Source organism: Molothrus ater, chromosome 1 (genome assembly GCF_012460135.2).
Source record: "Molothrus ater isolate BHLD 08-10-18 breed brown headed cowbird chromosome 1, BPBGC_Mater_1.1, whole genome shotgun sequence".
NCBI classification, from domain to species: domain Eukaryota; kingdom Metazoa; phylum Chordata; class Aves; order Passeriformes; family Icteridae; genus Molothrus; species Molothrus ater.
The window spans coordinates 129,148,070-129,171,723 of record NC_050478.2 but is presented as its reverse complement, the minus strand read 5'-3'; the positions used below and the strand labels follow the sequence as shown (position 1 = coordinate 129,171,723).

The window sequence follows — 23,654 nt, the reverse complement described above, 5'->3', positions numbered from 1 at the left end:
ATAACTGACCAGTCTAATTTGGCCATATCTGCATGAATTGTCCTGTAAGTTCATGAACACTTTCTAAACTTCATTAGCAGTAGCATCCCATTAAAATCTCTTCCTTTAATAGAAATGTTAAGTACATGTCAAGGTTTCTGTGGGAGCAGAACCTATAAAAGGTTCAGGCTGGTAGCATCAGCACTAACATACCCAGAATTCACATATGCCTGTAAAGCAAAGTGTGTATTCTGTCTTTCTCCTGCCCTTTTCTTTTGTCATGCACTCTTTCCCCTTCTGATGCAGAGTTCTGTTGTAATTTTCTTAACTTTATATAAAAATGCACTCCAGCAAAGATGCTCTTGCTATGCTGCTCAAGAGCAAACAATCTGGGAATACAAGAGATTTATGATGGTTCTGTTTCTTTCTACTTGGCTCAGACTGATATAAAAAGTCTATGCTGACTTATCCCAGATAATTTTTTCTTAAAGAAAAAAAGAGGACAGTTGGTACAGGAGTCATTAGGAACTGGGACCAGCACACAGGACTGGTAAGCAATACTGTCAGTTCTTGTATTTCTCTGTTGGTGTTTGGAATCCTCAGAATATCATCTGGGATCTCTCAGCTGGTCACCATGTCTGGGCAGAAGCTGCAGGTGAAGCAAAGGAGTAAATTTATGCAGGAGTTGAGCCCTAGTTCTGCCCCCAACAAACGTGCTGTCCAAGGGAGTGCTTGGGGCTGGCCTGGGTTGGAATGTGCTGCATTAAGAAAGGCCAGTGAGAATTTAGGGATCACAGAGAAGGACAGGCAGTCCTGGCAGCACCAGCACTCAGGTTAATAGGATGGTTTTGTCTTACATTTGGGTCTAGATGAGCTGAGATCTGTTGGGTGCTGCAGCATCCTGTCATTAGGAGCAGTATAGGATCAGTGAGAAGAGCAGTGCTCCAGGAATAGTGGGACTTAAGGAGTTATCCATTGTCATTTTAGGAGCCTTCAGTCAGCCACTGTCCAGAAAAGGAAAGTTGCTTCCAAGATTAACTGAAAGCTATTTTAAATACATCTTAAAGTGTGCAAATTCTGATAGTAGAAAGCTAATACTCCTGCCTTTAGTTCCTCTTACAGTCTCAGTGAAGTTATCAGGAAGGTGCCTAGATTTGTGGCAAGATTATTTTAGAACAACAGCTAAAGCTAGGTAAGGATGATCACCCTTTACTTTATCTGCCAGGGTCTGAGGGCTTTGTTTCTCTGCTCCAGATGCAGGTGCCTCACAAGCACTGAGTATCCATGCTGCATCCCTTCAGTTGTAGTTGTAGCATCAGCTGCTGGAGGAGCACTGAACCTTGGATGCTGGTTGTGGCAAGCTCCAAGCTCTCAGGCTTCACCTTTTGGTCCAAATCAGCGCATCAGAGTGGTGGGAAAGGGGCAAGAGTGGTATGAGTAATACAAACTTCTGAAGCAGTGGCTGCCTTGTGCCCTGCTTGATCAGATATCCTGAGGAGTACACAGTTGCTTACGTGTATATTGTTTAAAATATGCATGTTGCTTCTGTTTGATAAAAAAATATAGATTAATGCTGGATCTTCCAAATATTATGAGTTAAATGGAAGTAAGATTTGTCTACTGTTCAGCAGGGGACAGGAATATCTGTCTTGCCTCCTTTTGTCTCTTTGTGGAACTGCTGTGGTTATTTATTTAAAGGAACAAAATTATTTCCTTCTCTTCTTCAAGGCAGCAATCTTGAATCTTAATTAGTACAGCCTGAAGAGTGGCTTGCTGCTCAGTGCATTTTCCCTATGAAGAAAATGCAGTGTCTGTAGATGTTATGTTTTGAAAAACTCTAGAGATGTACAAAAGGAGAACAGTCTTCTAATTTTGGTTCCTGCTACAGACTTGGCACTTTGTCCGTCCATTTGATGTTTTATTATGAAATCCCATTCAAATTCTCAAATTCTAGTTCTTTCTCACAGTCAGGTGCTGGTATTCCCAAAATAAAGTGCATCCCTTGAGTGAAGTTTTGTGGATGTACTATGATCACCCCATCAAGACATTTTGGAGGATTTCTAACACTGAGTGTAAAGTACAAAGAAAAGAATGGGTTTTTTCATGTGTGTCCTCTCTCACAAAGTTTTTGGTCAATGGAATTCAGAGATCAAATATCTTTCTTATATATTTTTCTCTTTCGTTCTATGAATTGTTTAAATGTAAATTAATTCAAACAAGTAAAATCTAAACTCTCTAGCTGTCAGAGATGCTGTATATTGATTGAAGTGGAACTGGAAAGGAGTATCTTATGACTTATAAAATGTAAAGCTTATTAAATGTTTTTATGCTCTTCCATTTCCTATTAATTGAGACAAGATACAAACAAGAATGTTTGTGCCAAAGGTTGTGACAAGCCGTCTTTCTGGCAAACAAGGAAACTTAATGTATAAATAGTGTGCTTTTATATTAAGAATATAGCTCATGTAACTTAATAGTGTTGCAATTGGGAGAGGGGTTTGATAAGCTGTAAATACAGTTATTTTATTTTTTGTACATTTTTAAGAAGGAAAAAAATAAATATTCCTATGTATGAGACAATATTTCTGTTGCTGTGGTGTGTATTACTACATCTCTCCAGGAGAGAGGGTATCAGTATGTACCAGTGCCTGAAGGGGGTGCAGAGAGGATGGAGTCAGACTCTTCTAAATGGTGCCCAGTGACAGGACCAGAGGCAAGTGGACACACACTAAAACACAGGAGGTTCCCTCTGAAGTCAGGGAATGCTTTTTACTGTGTGACTAAGCAGGTGTAGGGTGCCCAGAGAGGTTGTGGAGTCTCTATCCCTGTAGATATTTAAAAGCTGCCTTGACATGGTCCTGGACAACCAACTCTTGTTTGCCCTACTTGAGCAGGGGGATTGGACCAGATGAACTACAGAAATCCCTTCCTACCCCAACTATTCTGTGACATGTTGGAGTGTCCTGGGAACCTGGCTGGAAGCACTGACAGTAACTTCTTTGTGACTCCTGGGCACCTGAGTTGAGATCCTTACCCACACCTACTCCAAAAGCACTGAAGCATACCTGGCCACATGTCTTGCAGTAAAACATTTTCATCAAACATTTTATTCTCCACCAGTTCAGTTTGGCTTTTCAAACAAGATTCAGGAGGTGAGAACATCTAAGTAGGTGGGAAATTGCTTGGGAAAGCATTTTCCTCAGCAAAGGTTGATTCCCCAGGCAATAGCAGGACAGCCCTGTCTTACAGTGGGGTGCAGGAGTTCAGTGCTCTGGATGAGCAGTGCAGGGTGAGCCAGGATCAGCTCCCACGGAGCCCTTTAAGGTAATCACATTTCCTGAGCACTGCCTGTGATAGATGTTTAATTATGTTTTATAGGAAGTGGTTTTACTGAGTGGCTCTTAGGATGCAAATGCTTGAAAGCTGCGTGGTTGGCAGCGCTCCATCTGCGGGGCCATGGAGGGGTGAGGAGAAGTGTGCGGGCTGATGGGACCCCCTGCACCCGCTGTGTGCTCAGGGCTTGGGCTGTGTCTGGCATGGCTGAGCCAGGCTCCAGCAAGGTGGCTCGGGTCACCTTGATTAAAGGTCATTGAGAAGAACTGACCCAACTGAAACTGAAACTGAAACCTTAGGGGACTCACCGGGGCAGCAAAGCTGTCCTTTTCGGCACCTTCTCAGTCTCTTGGCTCAATTTGTGCTGCAGAAAACACTGACAGATTCTGGAGCACGCCACTTCCCAAACGCAGCCATGAGCTGCAGGATCACAGTTCCCTCCTCCCTGAGGTGGTGGGAGGTCCAGGGATTGTGGGAGTGCAGCGAGCTGCAGTGCCTGGGGCAGATGGCTTTGCACAGTGAGAGGAGGGACAGCAAGGGTGGAACGTGGAGGATTTTAGCCCCCCTGTACAAATAAACGCCTCCTTACACCCAGTCTTTTTATGCTAAATCGTATGATGGCCTTAAGGGGAGGGTGGGGGGAATGTACATCACAGGGAGTCTTTATTACACTGGAAACTTGTGTAATAAAGCTTGTTTGCACTGAGCACAGGAGATACCTGAATACTGCAAATGATGCTTCATTCAGGCTCCAGCCTGTCTCAAGCTCAGATTAATGTGCAGTTCCACAAATAGGCATTTTTGTTTAATCTGAAAAGGAAGTAGGCACTGGTTTATGCTACTTTCCAGTAGGCTTTAAACTACTTTTTGCACTCAGCTAATCCCAGCTCCAAATTTAACCGAGGTGAAAATTTGGGGAGCTTAAGGAGCATGCACAGAAGCATCAGCCAGCCCCCTCCAGAGCCTGTCTGAGGCTGGCAGGAGTCCCTGCTGTAACAAGCTCTGCTGCAGCCTCATCATCCACATCTCAGAGCAACTAACCACAACTACATGCCCATGCTCTCTTGGCAAATCCCGCTCCCTTGATGCTTATCATTTTATCCCCTTATCATTAGGGGATAAAAAACTCCCCTAAACCTGGAGAGGGATTTATCTATCACAGGGAAAGTTGCTGTCAGTCAGCTAAGCTGCTCTTTCCAGCTTCAGAGTACCAGGACTCTCAACTTTGTGCTGTCCTTCCTTTGCTTTTATAACCCACTCCATGATGTCCTACTCCTTGCCCAGCTGCTGGCTTTAGCTGCTGGAACAAAATCTGTGTTAGCAATGGAGCATCCAGCTGGCTGCAGTGTGCCAGCCCAACGCCTGTGCACAGCTCCAGCCCTGGCTGAGCCCTCCAGATTGGCTTGCACAGCTCTGACTCTGTGCCCACAGCAGTGAGCAGGACAGGAAGGCAGTGAAGGCAGCAGGCAAAGGCTTCTCTGGGATTTTCTCCCCAGACCAAGGAGCTACATGAGGCTTTAAGGCTCCACCATGAAGGGAGTAAAGCACATGGCACACCATCACTAGCTGCAGCAGAATGTTTATTAGTAGGAAAGAACATTTAGGGGATTTCAGTAGGTGAATTTTTTTGAACTGTTGGTATCCACCACACATTGGTTTTCATCAAGATTGTTCAAGGTCACATATTTATATAAGAAAGCAATAATTAATATTTAGGTGCAATCAGTAATTCCAGTATGAAAAAGCACCGTGTCACAAAACAATTTACAATACAAAAGTCTTCAAAATCTAACATTTAAAAACAATATATTTGTTCAACAGTAATAACAATACAGTAAAAAAATTTTTATTTCCCTTCAAACAATACTGCTTATATATTTTGGCACTCAGAAAGAAACTGTCACAAATGTGCCTTTTTAGCCACACGATGCTGTTTTGTGAGTGTCTATATAACAAGGAAAAACATGCTTTTGAAGTCAGTCATTTTGCCAGGTGCAGTTTGAACTGCTTTCTCCATTAAAAAGGAAAAAAAAAATAACCTGAAAGAAAAATAACTCCTAAGCTGCAGCATGTCTTGTCTTTTGGCCCACGACACAATCTGGAGAAGCATCTCAGACTCAGTCTATCCAGTAAGTCAACCCTGCCTGAAAGGCTGGATCTGAGCCCCACTTCATTTTCCAAACCTGACAAGAAATGTCGACCTAAGCCATTCAAATGGTCCTACCTTTTAGGGACTGGCCCCAAGTTCTTGCTATATTAAGCACCCCAATAAGATTCTGACCCTAAAATTGCTGCTCAGGCTCTTCTTTTCCTTAATTCCCCTCAATTTTAGTGAATTCATTTTAAAGTCACTTGCACAAATTGTCTTGCAATGTGAGCCCACTGTTGTTGTGCTGGCACAGCCAGCAGTTCCAAGGAAAACCAAGTTCCTAGGAGAATGCATTGGGTGAGCCATGGGGTGAGGGAGCCCGATGCCAGCGGGGTGCCCTGGGTCAGGGGCCATTCCTCCCAGGTCTCCTCCTGGGGCCAGGGCTGGCACACAGCATGGGAGGGAATCACACAGCTTGAATCTGAGAGAGGGAAAGACAAAACTAGACTTTTCAGGAAGAATTCATCTCCACTCCAAACTGACCCCTATTAAGAGAGGAACGCAGGTGCTACATGCCGGGTGAAACACCGGTGCCTGCGTGCAGCTCTGACAGCCCCTGGAAAGGGCTGATTCTAGTGAACATGCAGTCCTTGGTGCTATCTCTAAAAGCTGAACAATAACAAAAAAATTTAAATAGTTTTTACATCTTACATCAAAGATGCCACTACAAAAACACAATAGTATCACACATTAATTAGTACAGTCTTAAAAATGCAAACCAACGCTGGTAAGACTCCCATACATTCTGCATATCATATGTACAGAGGAGAAGAGCTTCTTGAGAGGAGAGGACAGTCATAGAGAGATAATTTTCTGTTTTCTGAGTACGTTGCATAATACAAATACATTATCAGCAGAAGAAAACTTTATTCTAACACTAAGAGCTCAGGAAAGGTCCTAACTGGAAGTTAATAGCTGGGGAACCGTGCACGTGCTGGGGGGCACAAAACATACACAACCCTCCGCCAAATTCTCCGTCTCCTTCGGTGGCCTGATCGTCAACTTTCATTGTATCAGGTAGGTTTAACATGTTGCTCTGCAGGTACAGACTCCCAGAGCATGGAGCAGCACAGGGCCATGTCCCCAAAAGCTGCCCCTGCTGTGCCTGGAAGCCACTCGCCTCTACGCGTCCTTCTCGTGGGCTTTGCCTGGCAGAGAACCAGCTGGAGACTCAGGATACCACCAGATGAGCTTACAACAGAACCAGGGGGGGAAATTAACACATCACAACAGCTACAGGCAACAACACACAGGACACTTGCAATTCTAGACAGCTGTAAGAAAAATATGTGGACCAAATTAATTTAATTCATAGTTGTCTCTCTCCTTTCTGAATAGTAAAAGTCTTCCTTAGGATATGTAGGTTTGCTTACAAAGCATTCATCTAGATCTAGAGAGGTATCTAATTTTGCCAAGACACAGGATATACTGAACTCCATGCTGCTGCAGTGAGTCTGCTCGTAGTAGATCATTACAAGTTCGATTTGTTGTGTCTATTCTGTGCTGCAATGAGGCAACAGCCTGAGGGAACAGGGAAAGCTCTCCCTGTGGAATGGTCACGGACTTAAATAGGAACTGGGCACTTTGATCCATTCAGCTCTTGGTCATGTTTTATCTCAATTTATTAGTTTCTGCAGCATCAAAAATATCTACCCAAATTTAAACAAATTGTTGTGATTTAATCCCAACCAGCAACTAAGTCCCACGAAGCCACTCATTCACTCCCTTCTAGTGGGATGTAGAAGAGGATTGGAAGGGCAAAAGTGAGAAAACCATGAGTTGAGATAAAGACAGTTTAATAGGGAACACAAAAGCCCCATGCATAAGCAAAGCAAGGCATTCAATCACCAGTTCCCAGGGGCAGCCAGGTATTCAGCCGTCCCCAGAAAAACAGGGCTCCATCACAAGTAGTGGTGACTTGGGGAGACAAATGACATCACTCTGAACTTGTCACCCTCTTCCTCCTTCTTTCCCCCACCTCTTTACATGCTGAGCATGATAGCAAGGTCTGGGATATCCCTGGGGTCAGTTGGGGTCAGCTGTCCTGGCTGTGTCCCATCCCATCTCCCTTGTGCACCCCGAGCTCCCTTGCTGATGGGGTGGGAAGCAGGATAGTCCTTGACACCATGTGAGCACTGCTCAGCAATAATGAAGACATCCCTCTGTTATCAACACTGTTTCCAGCACAAATCCAAAACTGACCCTCATTCTAGCTACTGTGAGGAAAATTAACTATATCATAGCCAAAGCCAGCACACAAATGTATAACTATTTTTGCATCCATCACATCACTCAGCAATATTTAAAAATCAGAAGGTATTAAGTACTCCTGTCAGAGGAAGACAATATTGGTCACTTCAGGTTCAAGAGCAAAATAATGCTGAATATACAAATATTAACTACAAGACTGCTTGGTATAGAAGTGAGCAAGTGGAAGAGATAAACATATTGCAATGCAGCTCAGTTTGTCTCCTTGAAGCAAGTGTGCACACAAAGAAAATCCCTAAGGTAATTAAGCTCTTCATTTTTACCAGGCACTATGTGCCCACCTCACTGGTAATTGCTCAGTCAGTTCTGCTCCTGGGGTCTTTGGGACTTCTGCATAAGAGCTGAAGGACCAGCAGGGCTAAATCTAAGAGGATCCAAAATAATGAAATAAAACATGCCTGCCACATGAATAAGAAAATTAAACACAAAATACCAATGAAACATTACTTTGTGGAACATTTGTATGACTAACATTGAGCATGATGTCTTTAGTAACCTTCCTTAGATCCTTATTGGATTGAAACCCTGGATGTCATTTTTCTTTTTCTTCAGATACTAACAAAAAACTATTTGGTTGCCTTGGAAATGCGAATAATGACAGGAAATAAAAAGGTGGTGGTGGCAAGGAACTGCAAGTTCTCCCCCAGACTACCACACTGGACCCATGAATCTTCCCTCTGAGTGCAGCCAATGAACAAATTGGCTGCAAATGAAGTTTAGAATCTAAGAGGATTTTCTCAGGGGGGTTTACTGATCACCATCATCCTGCCATCCCATTTGGTGGGGAAATGTGAGGCCAGCCCTGAGCACCGCAGGAACCCCTGTCCCCAGGGAGGAGAAAACCAGAGGTCACACCCCCAACACTCGTTTTTGACAGAGAGCAGGAAGAGTTTCTGCCTGATATAACTGTGCCAAAATTATCTCTTGGTCCACAGCACCTGGGTGCTCCTGCAGGCCTGGGGCACCTGCACACTGCATGGGGATGCTTGGGAGGTGCTGCTGCTGGAAGAAACCAGCTCTCTGTGGAGTAAACAGGGCAGTGGAGAGCGAGCCCCCAGGCACGTTCAGTGTGGCCTTAAAATGTTTAATACTGCCATTACTTAATAATAAGAAATAAATAGTGTGGTACTCAGAGGTGGGCCAAAGATGGGAAACCAAATCAGAAGCTGCTCCATTTAAGTGCATTAAGCTTGGCTCCTCCACATGTCAAGGGCTGTTGTTTGTTATTTGTTCACACAGAGGCTGGGAACGGCAGCTGGGAGGTGGCTGCAAAGACTTGGAGAGCTGGACACCCTGAGCACATGCCCTGGGAAGGTGAGAATATCTTTGGTATAAGGTCAGGGCAAGAGGGGAAGATCTAAAACATCTCAGGTGCACAGTAAGTGAATACTGTGCAGAGGGTGGGTGGCTGTTGTGTGCCTCGAGATCCAGGGAGCCCTCAGCCTGCCTGATAATCTCAGATGACCATGTCTGTGGCAGGGCCCAGAGTCCCCAGCCTCACCACACAGGGCTGAAGCAGCCCAGGAGGTACCATTGACTGGGCTGGAGTAGAGCAGCTTTTCTGTGCTGGCTACTGCTAAGAGGGTTTCACTGTGCAAATTCAGACCCTGGGCTACAGGCAGGGATGTCCTCACAGGTTTTCATTTCTCTAGTCTTTTCACATTGTTCGCTACTACTCAAGGTCCTTTTTTGCTTTACTTATTAGTCAGAATTAGTCAGCATTTTAGAGGTGACAGCTTAATCCCAGCTACACATTGAAACAACACAACCTGTGGGAAACCAATGAGAAGCCCCTTGCATCTGGCCTTTCCAGCTTGTTAAAATATGGACAGTACATCTGGGAAGCTTTGTACCTTATCCTCTGAAAATCCTCACCCTAGAAATAACTTCTCAGTATGGATAATTGGGAAACAACAGCAGCAAAAGCCAGGATGGAATAAGGGATGCTGTTTAGATTCCCATAGAATGCAGGCATATTTTCTGCAAGGGGCAAGGAGATTGACTGTGCATCCAGCTGATGGCTCTGCTGCTCTGAAGGGCAGAGGCACCTAATGGCTTTTGCAATCCCTCAGCAGTGGTTCTGGTTTCTAATGTCACTGATTTCCATGCCAGTTTACAGTCCTGCTGTCTTTTCTTTGTGTTTAAAACACAGCTGTTCATTCCACCGTCCCCAGCCTGTAAAATGACACCTGGGCTTTGAGAGTCAACGGAGCTTTCCCTTCTTCTCTCTTCCACCATGAACAGGAATGAACTCCCATAGGCAATAGTTTGTCCTCAGCTGGACTTAGGGAAAACCTTATGCTCATCCTGGGAGCTGTTTGTTCAATACCTGCCAGGGTATGGTAAACAGCTCTGCTCCCTCATTTTGGAGTGTATTTTGTCAGCACCTCTGACAGAATATGCAGCAGACAGAGCTGCTCACATAGAAGGTGCCATTTCTAGTCAAGCCCTATCTCGAAACCCATCGCACCATGTGCCTGACGTATCACTGCTGTTTATCTTACCTGCCTACTGCACAATCAGTGGAAAACTCTGCATGCAGCTCTGAGCACTGCTCAGCTCTCTGGCACTTGACAAGTTTCTCTACATTTCTAAGTGCAGGTTCTGCCTGTGATACCAAGAAAACCAACTTTCCCCACTTTCCGACTCCTACATGACATCCCGCTTAGTGAGACACAGAACAAAGAATGCATCCAAGTACTTCTGCAGAGGGCAGGTGAAATATTCCTCTCCACCAGTCTTGCACTGGGTACCTGACATCTAACTGCTGAGCCCAAGGGCTGCCATGCCTGGAAACCGAGGGAGCACCATGGGGAAGATGAAAGGAGGTGCTGGTGTACTGGGTGTTCAGGAAGACTTGTCCAGCCAACAATCAGACCTGTCTGACTGTTTCACTTGGCACTTGTAGGCTAAACTGCAAAAGGAAACTCCTGAAGGATGCCTCCTCCATCCTGACCTGCTATATTGCTATCATGTTGCATCTGACACCAGCGGTGCTGAAAAAGGGGAGAGTTTTAAAAGGGGGAGGCAGCTCAGCTCAGGGCATTGTTCTGGGGCAGGAGATTCCCTTCTCACTGCCACATGTCCCCAGGCACCTGCCAGTTGTCACCGTGTTCTCTGGTTCACATGTACTGAGACATGTGGCCAAGGCCATCTTCTCATCTTAGCTTAGTCTGCAGATTAGGGCTCAGCACCAAGTTACCAGAGTTCACCAAGTTTCCATGAGTCAGCTGAGACAAGGCTCCACCCACAGCAATGCAAGGTAATGCAACTTAACCTGATCTGCAGTGAAAGAAAATCAAGCTAAGCAGCATTATTGCACTTTTGCCATCAGCAAAGAGAGAAGTCCTGGGGCTCATCCCCCAGGGGCAGTGCTCAAACCACAGCGACTTGGGCATGTGCGACTGCTTCCTGTGCTGGTGTGCAATATTTCTGCACACAGACCTCCTCCAGCTATGAAGTTTACATACTTCTGATTTACTGTTTTAAGCAGCAGAAAATGTGGAGGTTATGACTTATAACACAGAAGAAAAAAGAATGCCCCAGGAAGAGGATAGAAAACCTATAAGCTCCTAAGAACTGCAAGGGAACAGCGTAGCTCTGGGTACCTCAGAAACATCACTGAACTGTGAACTGACAGGGCTTCAAATAATGTTGAAACATAAATATTTCTTCAGTCCCTCTCAAACTCTAAGTGCTCACAAGAACACGTGTTGGTTTTAAAAGGGTTGTGTTCCCTTTTCCCCTCCCAAAGCACCCTATAACAAGGACAGTATTGCAAAACTCACAGTCATAGTCCTCACCTCACAAGTCATAGTCCTCACCTCACATGGCTCAGAGTTTGACAAGCTGACTGGGAATGTCAAATAAATGGGACTGGCATTTTCCATGAGTTCAGTCTACATGTGACATATGCTCATTAATCCCTTTGGACAACACATAGTGAAGGCTGCCTCATGCACATGTGAGTAAAACTAGAGAATGCATATACAAAATTGAGAAGTCATACAAAATAGTATGTGCTGTCTGCCATCCTTCCTGTGTGGAGATATTGCTAATGAATCACTCAAAAGTCTGACTTACTGTGCTATTCACACTTTGCCTTTAAAAGCTTTATGAAGGCAATTATGAATACAAATGCAAATGACAGCAAAGCAGAAAATTTCAATCTGAGGCACAGCACACCACTGCTGACCTGCTGATTTGAGGTCTGCAAATGTACCTATCACAACTTCAGCTAAGAATCACTCTTTAAGTACATGCAGAGGCAGAGAAAGAAAGGGATAGTTAATAATTTAAAATAATACCAATCATCAGTGGCAGTCAGGTAAAAGAATAACCCTAGCTCACTCTGTAAATGTTTCTACAACAGCCTTATCTGCAGCTATGTCCTCTGCAGCTGTAAGCTAATTCTTATTATTGCAAATGTTGTGAGCTGTGGGATGCATTACATCTCTGCTGGGGTCACAGCACAGGCTGTACAGGAGGAGCACAGGAGGCGAGCCTGGTCCCAACACCCCAAAACTACTGAGCAAAAACAAACTGAGAGATTAGGTTCTGGGCCAGAAGTGTCTTGTAAAATGAAAAAGAGGTGGTATGCAGTCACTTAAAGAAAAGGCAACATTTTAAAAGCTTCAGTCACATGCAGCTGCTTTCACAGCATTAAGAAGAAGATGGAACTGTAGAAGGTATCCAAGTTCAGCTCCAGTAAATGCCAGCTTCCACAGGTCTGGGCTGCTTTGGACGTGGGTGCCTGCACTGAGCCAGGAGGTTGGAAATTCAGCAGGGATCCTCTGGTGTCACCTTGTCCTGCCCACGCAGGGGTGGTGATGGAGCACCCCCAGAGAGGCTGGGGTGGTGGCACGGGTCGTTCCCATCTGGCAGAGGGGTGTGCTGATCACTGCATGCCCACTGGCCTTCCTTCTGCAATCCCCAGAGTCTGGCCAGGCTTCTTCTGCTGAAAAACAACCCTCAAGTAGCTTTCAAAATCCATGAAGTGATGGACATGAAGAGAGGGCCAGAACGTCTCCAGGTAAAGCAGAAAACTACCTTGAAGAAGGTAGGCACAGACTGTCCTTTGAAGGGGATTTGTGCACATGGTGTCTAATTAGGATTTGGGAGAAGGAGATAGAGAATATTTTCATCAGCCAGAAAAATTGGTGCAAAACTTGCCAGTGTTGCTCGTAACACCTGAAAGTGCTGGGTATTAAATCTGTTTGTGTCTGTGGCTGAGCCCCCTTTGCTTTCTTATTTTCCCACGCTCAGCTCAGCTCAGCTCAGCTCAGCTCAGCTCACCTCAGTATTTTGATGAATGTAATGGAAATATATCATCAACTGGACTTTTGTGATTGTTTGAGACAAAAATGTGTGCTTGAAGACATTTATTGAGTGTCATTAGCCACTCATAAAAACTTTAGTACAATTGATTAACAATGTTATTTTCAATTTACTTTTATTTTCTCTTAAAATGTTTTGCCCTTAACACCTGGCAAAGCAAATGGTATGGGAAAATTAAGTATAGGATTGCTTCTGTCAGTTATTGTACATGCTAGCTAGTGTTCCACAGAAGATTATTTATGCTCAACTACTTCTTCGTGACTTCTAATTAGTACTTAGCTAATCATCATCTGCAAAGCAGACTTCTTTTACTTGGTTTATTTTAAATTAAGGCTACTGGGGATTAGCATCTACAAGGTCACTTGACAAAATGCCAACTTTGCCTGTCAGACAAAGGTTACTCTAACGAGCTCATGAATTCCCAACACCGTGCCTGCCTGCATGGGTAGCTCTCCAGCAGGATCACAAAGCAGACTTCAGCTAATGACTGATTAATGCCAATTTAGTCAGCATAATGCCTCCTGTTGCTAAAGCTTTTCCAGCTTTTCTCTTGCAACAGCGCTTGTAAAGTCCCTAAGAAATCCCACATGTGTGTATTAGCTTTGCATACAGCAACTTTGATCAAAGGATAAAATTTTGCAGCAGCAAATTTCAGATACTCCTGCACCTAGGCGGAAAGATAAACATTCAACATTTCTCTCAAGAGCTGTTCTTTTTTTGTTTTAATTTTTATATATATAAATATATCATAAAGCGTACCATTTCCTCATTTCAGTACAGATTTTTTTGAACTTTACTAAAATAAATGAAATATAAATGCTACAATTTTATGTTTAAAACAAGTTTTGATGACAGCCTTCCCCTAAGAGCAGGCCCAGAAACTCTGTTAGCTACATGGAGAGAGACAAAAACACCCCCGAAACTTCCTGCTATGCAAGAGCATTGAGAACAGCAGATGTGCCTTAGCTGGAGCTGCTTGCAGGTGTCTGTGAGTTCCTCATGTGAATGCCCACTCTCCCTAGTAGCAACTGCTTTATTACTAACCTGAAAATTTCACATTCAACATGTATCTCCCTTAAATTCATTGTCAAGACCCAGCTTTTCATATCTGTGTCTGCTTTTGCTGATCCCAAACGGCAAGAGGTATTGTCAGTTGTGGATTTGGAGATCAGGATTGCAAATTGCTTGCTGAATTTTCAGATAAAGCCATATGACTTCAACCACTGTAAACCTAGTAAAAAAAGTCAACCTTCATTTTGTCCCTTCTTCACAACCTGGAAAGTGTTCACAGCATTGAAACAATGAGGCATAGGAGTGGATAATACACCCCACACATGTTTTGCACTTTCATACTTCTTCCCAGTCCTGTCTTTGATCTTAACTGGTGCCTCCTGGACAGGAGAGGAGGTTCCAGGTGAATCCTACCCCACCCATCACAACCCCTTTGGTTCAGCCTTACTACACTTTCAGGTCCTGCAGGTGAATACCTAACAACTAAAGCAGCAATCTAAAATCTGTCAGTGTGTCTTGCTGCCAAGGGGTTTGTTGTTGGTTTACTCCTCCTCAACATGTTACTTTCCAAAACACATACAAACAAACAAAAAACCAAAATGAAATTTTAAAAACAATGATAACACCACAATATCTGTTTAGAACAGTACTGCCCATGCTCTGGACAAATTCTTAAGAGCAATTCAGCATTCTTATAATTAATCCACAACAAAATAAGCTATAAGATGCCACAAATGAAGGCATAATTGGCCATACAGAGGCAACACTACCATGAATGTTGTTTGGCAAGAAAATAAAAAAAAAAAAAGCAGATAGATAATTCATCCAAAGTACAGGTTCAGAACTGGCCGGCACTGCTGGGATCGCACTGCAGGAGACGGACTATGGACGGGTCACTCTTGGCGCCGCGGATGAACTCTTCCAGAGAGAGCTTTCCTGGAAAAGAAACACGCTAACTTAGAGCACCTGGGGGGCTGCAGCACACCCGACAAGCCTCTGGACAAGCACGATGGGAGGAAGCTGGGGAAGCCAGGAAAATCCCTGGGAGAGGAGCCCTGCAAGGTGCAGAGCTGCCTGCCTGTCCCGTGGGTGGGGCAGCCCAGCCCTGCGGCCCTGTGGGGCGCCTACCGTCACGGTTGGTGTCCATCTGGCGGAAGATCTTCTCGGTCCTCTTCTCTGGGGTTGACTCATCCTCTGGCATCTTCATTACAGAAGAAACCATCTTGTAGATTGCCTGTGTGATAGACAGCAGCAAAAAGCTGGTAAGAAGCACATTATCATCTTGATGCAAGGGTCCAATGATCCTCTCGTGACAGAAACAGGCAGAAAATGTCCTCAGAGCACCAGCAAGACCTGCTCTTTGGATGCTGGAGGGTGTTGGGTGGCACCAGTACATGCAGCTTCCCTCTTCAGTGGCACACTTGTTTATGAAATACTGTGTTTCTTTATTTAGTCATGGGCAAACACCATGTGGGTTTGGACTAGGGTTATATTTTTCCTTATTAAAATAGCCTTTGGACAAATTTATCACCTGTACAGCATGTTGGACAATGGCAGCTCCCAGAGCCTGGAGGAACAGCCAGACCACCAAGGTCTTGTCCCATGCTGTGATGAATCTCCATGCTTTGGGCACACAGGCTTCATCCTCACCACACCTGTCTCCCCACCCCGCCTTTGCTTTTCTCCCATCTCCTTTCTCTCCCTCCCTGTAAGCATCCTCTCTGTGAGGAGAGCAGTGACTCCTTGCGTTTGCAGCATCTCACAGATAACAAAGACTGGACCATCAAGGAGGTGGCCTTTTAACTGGGGGTTGGTGTGTGTGCACAGCTCAAAATCCCTTCCACCACTTTCTCCACAGAGACCAGATGTTCTGGTCCTACAGAGCACCACTACCACCCACAGCTATTCTCTGCACAGACAGATGCATTAGCCACTTTTGCTACCAGCTGCCCCTGAAAGAGGGGTAAGGTTAATTTTAAAACAAGGATGAGGATCTATCTCTGCACTGGTTATCCAGACCTTGCTGGTGAACATAAGCATGCAGCACCAGAAGCACCAGGGCTTTGTGTCAGGTGTCTCTGCAGTGCCACACCTGGGAGAGCAGCAGCACTCAGAGGGCTGCAGGGTGGTGGCCTTGGGGTTTCCTCCCAGCCATGTGGAGGAGCAGCACATCCCAGCCCAAGGCAGCATTGCCCTGGTCCAACTGGCCCCTTCTGCTGCCCACTGCAACTCATTGGCTGTCACCTGCTGTCACCTGGCTGCTTTAGTTATTTGTTCTTCCCTTCCTCCTGCTTTGGGAGGGGGTCCTTCATGCAATCCAAGATTTCTCACTGGGTTACTCCTCTCCCCTCTTTCCCTTCATGAAGTCACTCTGCCTAGCAGCTCAGATTATCTGGCTCAGGATCCCCAAGGACTGGCTCCAGGAACGTAACAGCACAGATGGAGGAAGCCACTAAGCAGCACAGACATTTTACACTCAGACTAGGGAGCAGCCGCTTCCTTGGCCATCTTGCTGGCTTCTCCTCTGCCAACAGCTCACCCTTGACATCTCCCAGGAGAATTAGTGTTCCAGAGTACTGGGCAGAGCCTCAGGAGAGGCAGGGATGCTGTCCACACCACCGTGATACTCTCATACCAGGAGCACAGAAGAAAGGATGAACATGCAAGCATGTAAACACAGGGATGAGGGAACTGGGGGAAGGAGGCAATAGGGAAGGAAGAAATGGAGAGAATGGACAGTAAGAATTTAGACCTTGCTCATCCTCATCAGCATGCAAGGCTTGCAAGGGTCAGAGCAGAGATGAGGCTTATAAATCTGCCAGTGTTTAAGCATTTGAAGCTGTCTGGCTTTTGTCTGGGGTAGGAAGAGAGGTGGAGGGGTCACTCCCTCTCTCTGGGTGAGAGGACGGCAAAGCAGAGAATCTGCATTGAAAGTGTGGGAGGAATGCCCCAGACCGGGAGTGAGGGCATGTTTACCCTGATCAAAGTAACCATAGTAAGAATATGCAGATTTTTAGGACAAAAAAAGCACTTCAGGATGACTTCATCCTACAGGGTCCTTTTCACAGAGGCGTGTGAAGGGAATAACAGATGAGATATTCTAGGAAAGCCAGATGGGAATAACATAGTGAGCGTTCTTTTCATGCTGAAAATGGTTACTCTGGACAAATTCTTATGTCCTTACTCAGAAGTTCATTGGGAAGTTTTCCCAAAGTAAAAGCCAGCTAAAGCTGATTAAGAATCTTGAGGCTTGCCCCATATTAATTCAGTGCAGCTACACAAAACTCTTTATTGTATGTTTGAAAGAGCAAGCTCTGAAAGGAATTTGGTTTCATGCAATAATTACATAGAGCTGGGCTGTGCTAACCCTGGGCTAGGACCTGGCACTGGGAGGCTGCAGGGGTCCCACTCCACATGGAGTGCAACTCCTTGGCCTCCCAGAACCTGGCTGAAAACCGCTAGTGGCATTCTGCACTGGAAGCTGATACCTGCCAGCAGTGTCCTGAGTCAGGGCAGCTTCAATAAGTGAACTTCTCTCAGGTGTGCTCCTTATAGCTCCCTGGCACCCTGAATGCCACCAGGAATTGTGCCTCCAGAGCCCTGGGTATGTCACCTGAGCAAGCACAGGCTCCAGCTTCATCTGCTGCCCTACTGATCTCCTTTGATTTTCCAGCTCCATGTGGATGAACAGCAATGGGTGATTTTAGGGCAGTCTCACCCCTTTGCCCATTCACACAGGTTTTGCTCCCAGTTGCTGGCTGCCACTGCTGCACTCAGGCCAGAAGCTTTGGTGAGGGCTGCATTTTCCTGGTACACTTGGCAAACTGTCAAAAAGCTCATTTTCGTGATGGCAGCAGCAATGACAGCACACATTTTCAGTTGATCCTTTTTACTCTTTTGAAATAAATTCTAATGGCTAGAAGTCTCATGAAGTAAATGACTTGTCTCAAAAAATTGTTTTCCTCTCAATGTCATGGAGATTTTTGACACCGCCTTTACAGAGCCATATCAGCTTTTGCTTCTTCTCATACCAGCTTCTGTTTCATCCTGGCTTGCAAATAAGCTATCCCAGCAAGTGAAATGTGTGTGCCCTGTTTTTATTAAACTGGAAGTGTTATTCTTGTCTCTGCTCAGTATTCTTAAAATGCCTTTTGAGTCCATACAGTGAAAAAATGTATCCTTAGAGCAAGGTTTCCATCTCCCATTTGAACTCTTATTTTAAGAGACTAGCCAAATATGTCCTGCTTCAGCAAGGGGAACAAATCTTCTGACTGGTTTGCAGCTATTTTTGAGTGGACTGGGCTATTTAGATTATAGGTAAACATATGGGAGACATGAAAAGCTTGAGACATGAATCTGAGAGGAGCTGTGACAAGGTCTGTCAAGAGGGCAGGCTATGAAGCCTCTTCCCACAGTAGTCTGCAGATGTGCTATGTCTGGTCAGTGTAGCAGTATCCTGTGGACCTTCTTTTTTGAGGCTCTACAACTGTCAGCATACCACTAAAGTCCTTCATCTTCCAAACTGTGCAGCAGGCTGTGCAGGGATTTTTGGGGACTGGCCTAGGGATGCTCATGGACAGGCATGGTGAGTGCCCTGGGCTGGCTGAGGGCATGATGGTGTACAGAGCTTAAAGGAATGCAGGTGCTTTGCTATCTAGCAAGGAAAACAGGCCTGAGAAAGCTGTCATGGACCATTCACCTTCATCTCCTTGGCAGCTGGCCAGTCATGAGGGCTCCTGTGGGACATCTTAACCAGCAGCTCTGCTGTTCCAGGGCTGCTGCTGCCACTGCTACCTCAATCTCCTTAATGCAGTGCAGGAGTGCAATGCCTGCAGGGCTGTTAGACTAGGCCAGAGCAATGGAAAGATAATGCAAGGAAGCATCAGCACAACAGTGAAAATCACTGCAGAGAGAGGGATTTCAAAGCACAAAAAAAAAAAAGCAGACTGAAAAAGAAGAAAAGTGTGCATTGCCCCTATGCTATTTAAAATACAGTAATCCCACAGTAACAGGGACAGTATTTTTCTGTTAAACTAAGACTTTTAGACTAAAGGTGTTCTTTTAGCATTCATTTTGATGTACTGTCTCAGGAAAAATCCCAATGAAAACATAATCCCATTCTATCAATTTGAAAATGTATGCTAGATAAGGGACTAGCAATGGGTTCCTTTGAGACATAGAGATATGTCAGAGTTCTGATTTTCACTCTCAGAAAAACTGTGATGGCTGAGGGCCCCCAGGAAGCCATTTGATACAGAATCTTGTCATTCCATATGAAAAAATAATAATCTTTCATAAATGAAAGTGATAGTTGTTTGCTGGCTTTTTGTATCTAATCACTCTACATCAAAGGAACTTCTCAACAAAGCTAGAAAATATGCTCATCTACTTGAGTTTCAGATATCAGCTGAACATGTTTCCAGAGACTACACAACAAATTCCATCCCACTGGGAAGAGCTCCTGGTGACCAGTGCAATACAGGGAGACCAATGCATTCAGAAAAACAAAAAAAAGAAGAGAATAGGCACATTGCCTTATTGCTCCATCACAGAAAGGGTTTGTGGTTTAAAAATTGCTGATAGTCCACGGTACAGAAATAACTGCTTTTCAGGCTGTTCACTTCCATAATTGCTTTTTGTGTGGTCCCCAAAGTTGGGTCCTTCAAAATGAGGTGAGATTATAAGCATCATGCAGTTGAGTTTCACATTCAGTCTGAGAGGAGAGAGAGTCAAGCCTCTCAAGAAGGGCAGAGGGATTGCTGGAGTGCCAGGCTGGGGGCTGTGCCCAGCCAAAGTGCTGCTTGGCACTGGATGCACACATTGACAGAACGCTGCCCGACACTGACCCCAAAGCTGCAATTCTGTTTGATGATGGCACCATGGCTGTAAAAGACATTGCTGTGATTTGGTACTGACATAAATATGAAGAGGAGCCAGAGCATTTCAGCCTCTAGACTTGCTGGCAAGCAGATCTGGAAAAAGCTTCCAGCTTTGCTGGTCCTTGTTTAGCTCACTACAGAAAATCCAGCCACCGATATTTTCATTTCATTTGACATGGACAAAGTTGTGGCCAAGTTCTGCCTGTTTGTAGCTCTCCTTGCCCAGGGGGTTTGTGCTGCCTGTCAGCACAGTGCCTTCCTGGGCTCCTCGACAGCAGTGAGGGGTCCTGCAGCCCCTGGGGTGTCTCCTCCTCCAGAGGAGTGAGCGGTCACCCAGCTTTGGTTCCTGTGTTTCCTATGTACTACTTAGTCCTTTTGGAAATCTTTTTGTTTTTTCATGAGGAGAAATACAGCCAGAAAAACAATAATTGACAGTCTGTTTACCCTGCCTGGGGGAGAGGAAGATTTGTAAGGACCAGAGGATCTTCCAATGCAAATATTCCATGGGGTTTGTCACAGGCGCAGACAGGGAGGTCCTGCTCCTCAACTCAGACACAGCAGCACAAAACAGACCAAAGTGAAAGACAACAAACTCCAGATTTGCAGCTGAGCTCTGGACCTGTCTTGCTGAAGCAGTGCAAGTGCTGGTATTTGTGCATAGCAAATTGCTATGCTGGAATGTCAGAGGCACAGGGCTAGTGTGAGTGGCAGGACATTTTTTCATAGTTAGGTGTATTAACTGGTCGTATCGGAATCGTGGGTAGGAAGCGCAGATCCATAAGAATCCTGCTGATAAAAGCAGGACTTTTGTGGCTAGAATGACAGGGAATAGTTCTTGAGGGGGGTTGAAAAGGCTTGGGTTAAAGCACAGAATTGTAGTAAGCGTGTTCATGAGTATGATATTAGCGTATTCGGCTAGAAAGAAGAGTGCAAAAGGGCCTGCTCTGCTGCATACTCTGTTGGCCACTGTTTGAAGGATTTGAGAAGGGCTCTGGTAGAAAGACAGGAGCACCACCTGTTAGGCTGACTCCCTACATGCAGCTGGCCATCACAGACTGTGTAATTTGTGTGCATTACTTTCCCTTGGTTTTCAGTGCAAATACAAGTCTGAATAATACAGTACATTGTTAGCACTTCAAAATTTCCAAGGAAAGGAAAGGCTCTTGATAACAGTTTTTTTTTTTTTTCCAACAGTGCTGCATTATACAGATTCAAGCTGTGTAAATACACTGCCATATAAAAATGTTTTAAATCTTTCAGTAGAGTGATGTGCCTCAAGGGCAAAAACATGTTGGAGAAAGCAACGTGGGACTCTTACTAACATCACAAGCAAACACAACCAAAGAAGCTATGTATAGAATCATCATCTACTCAGATAAGGTTTATCTATATGTAAACTTAGTATGAAGACAGATAGTATGATTCTAATAATGCAGACCTCACTGGAATTAGGCCAGCAAAACACCTTTATAATATGTGAGCTGAGCTGCTTCTTCATAATAACATGATTTCAAAGTAGATTTGCTTCTTATTGTGGAGGGAGCCTGCCTTTCTTACAAGTACACTGTTTGGTTGCTCTAGTATACCTACTTGGTTCAACTGCAATTTATCATAATTAATTGACAAGGTTAGAGAATCACATTTATCAGCAGGTTAGTTACTGTGCTTGAGCTCAACAGAGCTCCCAGGGAGGAAATATCCATGCAGCCTGTTGCTCAGGAAGAACTTGCAGTGGATATTAAGCTGTAGTTTGAATTGTGACACAATTTTATATCCAAGCAGTTATAGAAGACTGTAAACTAGTGCTGCCAGTTTTTCATTCAGTGTAACACTGCTTCACAATCCGCTCTCAGGGAGGGAGCCCAGGTGCCTCTGAGCAGCACATACCTGCACGATTTCCAGCATCTCTGCCTTGCTGATGTAGCCATTCCCATCCAGGTCGTACATGCTGAATGCCCACTTCAGCTTTTGCTCCAGTTTTCCTCTCGACGTGACACTCAGGGCTATGATGAATTCTCTGAAATCTATTGTTCCGTCTCCGTTGGCGTCGAAAGTGCGGAATACGTGCTCTGCAAACTTAGAAGCGTCCCCGTAAGGAAAAAAGTTTCCATATATTTTTTTAAACTCTTCCATAGATAAATGTCCACTTGGACAGTCTCTCAAGAAGCCTTTGTACCACTCCTGGATTTCATGTTCTGTAAAGTCTGTACTTTCTAGCAAATCCTGCATGACTTCAGGGCGTAGTTTGCTGTTTTGCTTTCCCATATTGGAGTTAAAGTATTACCTGCAAAGCAAAACCAAACACATATGAATTATTATTAATTATTGATACTGATTAGCTTGGAGGCTGTAGAAGAACAGTATGCTGTATTCTGAGTTTTCTGATGATAGTTTGTTCACTCTTGGTAATCAGCCAAAACCTTGGACAATGTCCAGAACTACAGGTATACTCTGGAAAAATTAATAAACGTAATCTACATGTTGATTAAACTGTCTTTTGAGAGTCTGGAGAACAGTAATTACACAGAATTCATTGCCATCCTATTTTGCCCTTGAAATCACGAGGCAAGCAAAGGCTGTTGCAAGGTACAGCCAACAGCAGCTGTGTGCTGCAGCACATCCTCCATCCCAGTCACCCAACTGTCCTGAGGACCTGCCCTAATGAGACACAATTTTTGTATCTCTGGTGGAAGCCAGACTGGTACTAAGGTCTGTGTTCCCTTGGTCTTGTTCCAAAATGGGATCAAGGTGCAACTGCAGAGTATGCTGACACCAGTAGGTCCAAAGCTCTTTTACATATATCTTTATAACCAGAAAGCAACCCAGAAACTGCCTCTTTTGTTTGGCACAGATAAGTTCCCATTTTATTTCAAAATTAAGATAAAATCTGAAGAGATTTTATCAACAGTGGATTCCCCCACTCAAACTATTACTGTGTTTTGTACCCAGGCAATGAAATTGAAAATTCATTTCCATTAAATTAACCATTAAGAAGTATTATTGGATACAGTCTCTATTAAATCACCTTAATTATATTTCATTTGAGGCAGGTTGGTACATATCACATTGCGCAGCACATTTACTAATGATGGATGCCTTTGGGTTTTAAGTTTTGGAGCCTGAGTGTGTTGGCTCCAAAAGGCAACATCAGTTTTACTGGAAGCTTAACATCGTGCTGATTTGTGGGAAGGCCCTTCTCTACTGACAGAAACCTGCCTGAGAATTTGTCCTGCAAAGGACAGTCACAACTAAGATATGATGTATGGATAACTAAGTAGAATTGCAAAATAATTTAAACATGATTCACACTGTTGTCAGAATGGAGTCTCTGGCCCAGAGATGGATTTAATAATGATGACTGGAATGGCTAATGAGCATTTAATAAAATGTCCTTTCTTAACCAAGATATTACTTTTAAAAGACAAAGAATAATACAATATTGATACATCACAGAAGCAGCTACTGAGAAATGCACCACCATTTGAAGCTAATCTACTGTCTCTTCTGTTTGACACTGCGAAGAAGAAACTGAGCTTCTCCTAGGTTGATGCTACTTTTCTTTCTTATGGGAAGGTCCCTTTCTCCCCAAGGACTTTGAACTCCCCAAGGCAGCTAGAGGCTTGATTCCTTAATTTCCTGTGTTCTTGGACCAGAATGTCCAAAAAGCTGTATTTCTCAAGTGGAAAACTACAGGATCC

General features: G+C 44.5%; 1 protein-coding gene across 1 annotated transcript in view; it reads right to left on the bottom strand.

Moving 5' to 3' along the window:
- Positions 1-4,875: 4,875 nt before the first annotated feature.
- The window catches only part of NCALD (neurocalcin delta), a 58,661-nt gene continuing 39,882 nt past the window's right edge, over positions 4,876-23,654 (bottom strand). The window contains exons 2-4 of the mRNA XM_036378574.2: positions 21,844-22,240; positions 15,206-15,311; positions 4,876-15,013 (exon numbers count right to left, since the gene is read on the bottom strand). Coding sequence (XP_036234467.1) covers positions 14,916-15,013; positions 15,206-15,311; positions 21,844-22,221 — 582 coding nt within the window. The 5' untranslated portion in view covers positions 22,222-22,240 and the 3' untranslated portion in view covers positions 4,876-14,915. The remainder of the gene's footprint in view (positions 15,014-15,205; positions 15,312-21,843; positions 22,241-23,654) is intronic.